Genomic DNA, 6,313 nt, shown 5'->3' with positions numbered 1-6,313 from the left:
CCAGAAGGGGAAGAGAGCACTGTCTTTCTAGGGGACTTTTGGAGGTTGTGAAGTTAATGAATGTAGTGATATAAACCCATAATGGTTTATGGGTTTTGCCTGAATGGGATTAAAGCCTGAGCTTTAATGAAGTCAAGAAGTAGGGTATGAATGTTCAGTTTGTAAATACATCTTATTCAGCCTCGGTTTTTTATTCTGCATCCTCACCAAACTTAGTTTAACTTGTAATTCACCAAAGGTCTAATCAACATCCTCAAAAATTGACTGTAGAGTCTTCCATAAAAAAGTTACACAACTCCCCAGTTTGAAATTTGGGGAAATTTGGGGTGGCTATTCTACCCTTTGGGATTTATAGACTCTAGCAAAATCTATGAGTTTGGAGAACTTATGTTTAGTCTTTTTTCTTTCTGTTTTTTTTTACTTCAAACAAATGTGTTGTACATGCTCCTCCTCTCTGCCTTTTTAAAACAATTGTACTTTGCAAAACCATGGCTCAAAGTGTTGCAAATGAAGGTCTTACCTCTGTCCATATTTAATCTTGGCAAAAATGTTTAGTAGTGCATGACATCATAACATAAGAGCATCTATGTACAAACATATACAATTTTATTGATATTTCTACAGACTACAAGAATTTTAAGTATAGTCACAATTGCTGAGTGCAACAGAAAAATAGTAATTTGTCATTTTCTGAAAAGATGCAAAAGTTCTGAAGATGAAAGAAAGATACATCAATGATGTCATCTGTTTCTTATTTCCTAGAATAAAACATCACATAATTAAGTACTAAAAATTATAGGTTATTAGAGATTTTGATTCTGTGTACACTTGTCCATAACCACCACCTAGTTTATTTTCTGGCTTTGCAGTTAAGAAGCATAGGCCAATACCAGAGGGAGCAGTATGAGAGGAGAGAACTCTCAAGTTTTCTCATTAGGTATTATTGCCTTGGATAGGCAGACTCTCCCTTTTTAAAGGTGAAAGTAGTCTTTCAGGGCACAGATAGTGAGTTACAGACACTCTTCTCCCTTTAAACATGAATCCAATAACCAAGAAAATAAATCCAAGTGGCCCTGGGAGCTAAGCCAGCAATCAAAAAGGAACTGCTCTTCCTTCTTGCTAAGATCTTGTCCAACTATGCAGAAAAGGTACCTAGTACCTATGTCTCCTCCAAATGAAGAATGAATAATAAATTTGGACCTGATTTAGTAAATGATTGTTTTAATTTCCACTATCCTATTACTAAGAATTAGTTTCCACTTAGCTTTACATACTGTTGAATTTCTTATTTTTCTTCTGGTGTCTTGTGATGTCACATGTATAAGACAATCAAAACCTAGATGTTTGAATTGGAATAATTAATGGCCAAGTCACATGGGAGAAAATCACAAAGACAGACTTATTTAAAATTAATGGGGCCTTCCCTGGTCAGAAATTTGCACAGAACATTTGTTTTGGGTTTCAACACAATAATTATCAATCCAGACAACACTATATCTCTTACATGTTGTCTTCCCTGGCCCATCAGAAGTGGGGCTTGGATACCAGCCAAGGTAGACAAATGTTTCTTCCTTAATCGGCCATAAAGCTGTGTTTGTCAACGTTGGCTAACATTGGAACCATGTTGAGGGCTTTCAAAATTACACGTTTGGTTCCCACTCTGAGAGATTTTGATATAACTGGGAATTTTAAAAGCTCCTTAGGTGATTCTGTTGTACAGCCAAGGTTGAGACTCAGTTCCCTATGTAAATACATAAATAAAAGCAGCCATCTGTGCCTCTGGTTTCTCATCAAAATTTCTTCCACTTAACTCTGGCTCCCATGTCCCTCCCCACCCCAACCCTCTTGTACCAAACTGGCACTTCCTCTCACTTTCCCAAGTATTCTGTATTTTGTCCTTTTAGGGCTATTTTGTATGCAAATATGTACACTAAACTTGCTACACAACCACTATACTCCCTGGAATGAGCCATCCAGAATACATGACTTACCAGAGTGTTTCTGGCACTTGGATCAGTGTGTATGTGAAGTAGTATGTAGTCAGTAATGGGGTTGGTGTAATAGAGGATATAGGTGAGGAAGCTGTGAAGGCTACCACTTTTCTCCTGAATCACAGCAAGCCCTGATAGAAGTGTCTGACTCCTTTCGGCATTGTCATCTCTGAAAGTGGTCAAGTTCTAATGTCTTTCCATTGGGCCAGACTTAATCACACAGATATGTTGGTGGGTTGTCCCAATGATCCTAAACCAAGGAGAGTATTTTTAGCTTACTTTTCTAGACCTGCTTCATTTTTCCCTTCTGCCAAACGTTTTATAACTATTTCAAAGAGCTCATCTTCATCTTCTTCAACCAGCCTTGGGCATAATCTATTTTTTCTTTCTCAAAGTCCTGGTAATCCCTTAATACAAATAACAGATAGATGGTACATTTAATATTTGACACATGGGTCACATAAAAAGGGACTCCAACAGTAAACCTTTTCCTCTTATAATCCTTTAAGATCTTTGAGGAATAGAAAACTGGATTCTGATTTATTAACTTGAGAATCACTCCAAGGCTATATAAAAGGTTTGACAAATTGTCTTTGTGACTAAAGTATAAGAAAACATCTCCCTCAGTTCTGTCACTATTCTTCCAAAGTTAGATAATGACCCCAATGGTGATTGGGGCACTGAGTCTGAGTCTCAAGTATAAGAAGGAAAGTCAGTAGTCCTGCTTTTGTAGGGGATTAAATGACAAATCAATCATCCTCCCCTCCATACAACAAGGTTAATGGATGATTTCATGGTAGGGGTTATTGCTCACATTATTAAAACCAGGAAAACAAACACTTATAGCTTCTTATTGGTGAATAGAACACAAAGACCCATTTTCTTGTGGGACAGTAAGAATGGCTTATCTTCTGAAGGATTCATAAGGAGATGAGGTCAACTTAAGAAGCTGTGGTTTTCAAACTTTATCTTCTGATGCCCCATAGCAGATATAATGTAATTTTGATGACTACTAAGGCTCAGTCATTTTTTCTATCATTGTCCAAGTTACTAGGAGTATTTTTTTGTGTTCCAAGATAGAGGCAAGACATTTAAATAGTAGAGAATAGAGGTGTAAAGAATTACATGGATCAACAGTACTCATTTTCCAAAGATGATGATGATAAGGTTGCGGTGGTGGTTGTGATGGTGTGTGTGTGTGTGTGTGTGTGTGTGTGTGTGTATACGTGCGCGCACACGCACACATGTCAGTGTAACAGAACGGAAATATTCAAAGAGAAAAATCACATCCACATTAGATTCTTGTTATTGCTGTCTCTTTGAATTATAAAAATAATTCTGATGCAGTAAAACCTCATTGATTTGTATTCCACTAATCAGGAGTTTGGGAGATGAAGTTACCCTTACATTAAGAAAGGGTTTATAAAAATTATATTGAAAGACATATTTAAACGACTTAAAAGAATTTATTCATTTCAAGCATTTAGAAGCACCTGTTTACTTCCAATTGATGTGCTAATTATAAACGCTTTATTCATTAGAGCCAGAGTTTTAAGCACTTCTGTAAAATGCTATATTGTTCTTTTTCGTGTTTTCTCTGTATGCTTAAAATATTCTGTAATTGTTATTTTTCACTGATTCATATAAGCTTTCTCAAAATAGTATTTTATTGCATATGAACCACACATGTAATTTGGGGTGTAATAATTTATCTTCTTAAGTTATGATATTTAATTTTACACAAGACATACATTACATAGTCACATTTAATCTGTCTTTAAATAATGTAGAACAGTGGCTCTCAACTAGGAGCAATTTTGGCAATGGCTGGAGACATTATTTTATTCTGGGGTTGCTACTGGCATCTAGTGGATAGAGGCCAGGGTTGTTGCTAACCATCCTACAATGTAAAGGGCAGTCCCACAACAAAGAATTTTCCATTAATAGTGACATTGTTGAGAAACCCAGATGTAGAACAAGTTAAATACAAACTTACTGAGGCCTTCAGAGACAGTCATTGAATCTGATGCCACTTTGAATTTCATTGTTCCTAAAATAATATTTTGCTCTTTTAGTTTTTTTTTTAAGTTACAGAAATGATAAAGTATCTGTTCAGAAAATCAGAAAAGTGAGTTCTTAAAACTGATGGTACAAATAGTGTACTGCAATATGGCTGCCAATGTTTTCTAAACTCTGATCTCAGGTTTAATATTTTTACTGTATAATCTTATGTATCATGTATTTCCAAGTCAAGTTCTGTTACTCTAAGGCTGTTCTCAGGAATGGTGAGATTCATGGAGAAGCTTTTTTGAGAAATTAGGAGAATTCAAGGACTCTGAGAAATGGTTTCTTGGTATACATTTTCTGACTCTATCATCTTTGCTCTTCTCAAAATTACTGAGAGCATTTAAAGAAAGTACCACTTCAAAAAAAAAACCACTAATAATAAAAAAAATCTAAAAAAACCCCACAAATAAATACTATTTTGGGCTACTAAAATAACTTCACTTCAGGAAAATGTGAATTCTTAAACACAAATGCAAATCCAGTAATACCTGGAATAATCAAAATTCAGTAAGACAGACCCATTAATTTTTTAAAAATATTCTTTTCAAAGGAACAACATATTACAGGATGGGTACTGGAATCTGCATACATTCATTTTCTATGACTTTTAACTTCCAGAATCATGTTAAATAATGATGGCAAATGTATTCATTTAGCCTCTAGTAGTTCACTGTTAGAGTTATGACAGAGAATGTTTATCATATTAAGGATATTCTTTATTCCACCTTTAAAAGAGTTTTAAATAAGGAATAGGTGTTTGGTGTCTACTGACAGTTTGTGGCTTATAGCCTAGTGAGTGACAAAATTATTGATTTTTGTATAATTAAACTCTCTCTGTATTTCTGTTGTCCATGATGGTGACTAAGGCCAAGATAGCAAAAATTTTATAAAGATTTTCAATAGTAAGTATTGAACCAAAAAGTATTTACTAATGAAAGCCCTTGTTAGTCAGAAATGAAATAAATCAGAATCCCTTTCCCAAAACATTAACTGAGGTTTTACTGAATCATACTGAAGAAAATGACCAGTTTGGTCTGTGAGTGTCAGGCTGCAAGAGCACCTTTGGATTGAAGACCCCACTGGGCTTGAACAGTAATATACTGTGTAATTGGCAGACAAAGATACAAATGGAGCCTTAAAAATATATCACTTTAGAAACTGAAACCAGAGTGTGTGAAATCAGTTCTCAAAGCTAACTGCATTGTTCCTATAATCTAGTTTCCCCAAACTTATCATCAACTCCCCTACAGAGCACAAGCCAGACTGAAAAAATGCTTTGAGGTGACCGAGCCCTACCTGGTTTATGACTGAAAATAGCAACTTGTTCTGGAGATGATAGAAATGGAAATAATTGTGTTAGGAATAATTTAATATACTGGTAATAATTATGACTGATAACCATGATGATGTAAAATATTATGGAGAGAGAAACATTAATCAGACTCTTGCCATAAGAATTCAATAATGTCATAGTATAATGAAAATTATAGATGAGAAGAAAATTCTGGTTTTCTTTTCTTTTTCAGTTGGGTATGGCAAATGTACTTGAAATACACTGATATCTTCTAATGCAGATTTTTTAAATTGTCAGGTGTGGCCCAATTTATAAAAATAGTTTACCATAAATCTTTTTTTCTTCTGTCACAACATGCTTGTTTTTTTTTTCTTTTCCTCTTAAGATGTTAATTTATCATGCAAAGATTTTTTTTCATTAAGTGCATTAATGCTTTTGTTTGTACAGGATTTTTTCAAATCAGCAGGACTCCCCGTAGTTCCTAAATGTAAATCCTTAGCAAATGACATGCCAAGATGATAGCTCCATTCCACGCTGGGAAAAGGCAAATTCAGCCATGTCTTGGGATTTTAACCAGGTTTCCAGCCTTTGGGTTATACGGTGTCTCTAATAAATTTCCCTTGTGATAACTTCAGATGGACTGTAATGGAACATTTTGTAGAAGAAACTGGCTTCTAGCAAGTTGAATAGTGATGCTGGGAATAAATTTGGTTTCCCTGAATAATGGTTTCTCAAAGCAGTCAACAGCTTCTTTAGAAGTTTAGAATTGGTACCATTTCTTATCCTTATATTTCAGCATTAACTGCAAAGAAAAATAGTCACAATAAAATGCTTTTAGAAGTCTTTAAAAGTACTAATCAAAGCAAGTTCATACTGAGCTAATCATGCATATCTAACTAAATTGCAAAATTTATATAACTTCATTTTCTGAAATAAGGTGCATATGAGAAAGATTTTTTTA

The 6,313-nt window shown here is 34.7% G+C and overlaps 1 protein-coding gene across 2 annotated transcripts in view; it reads right to left on the bottom strand.

The window, feature by feature from the left end:
* Positions 1–497: 497 nt before the first annotated feature.
* Positions 498–6,313, bottom strand: part of STXBP5L (syntaxin binding protein 5L) — a 377,830-nt gene continuing 372,014 nt past the window's right edge. For both annotated transcript variants that reach the window (XM_049628234.1, XM_049628235.1), the window contains one exon: positions 498–6,154. In XM_049628234.1, the coding sequence (XP_049484191.1) occupies positions 6,113–6,154 (42 nt within the window). In that variant the 3' untranslated portion in view covers positions 498–6,112. The remainder of the gene's footprint in view (positions 6,155–6,313) is intronic.

The sequence above is a fragment of the Panthera uncia genome, chromosome C2 (assembly GCF_023721935.1).
Source record: "Panthera uncia isolate 11264 chromosome C2, Puncia_PCG_1.0, whole genome shotgun sequence".
Lineage (NCBI taxonomy): Eukaryota > Metazoa > Chordata > Mammalia > Carnivora > Felidae > Panthera > Panthera uncia.
This window is presented reverse-complemented; position numbering and strand designations above follow the sequence as displayed.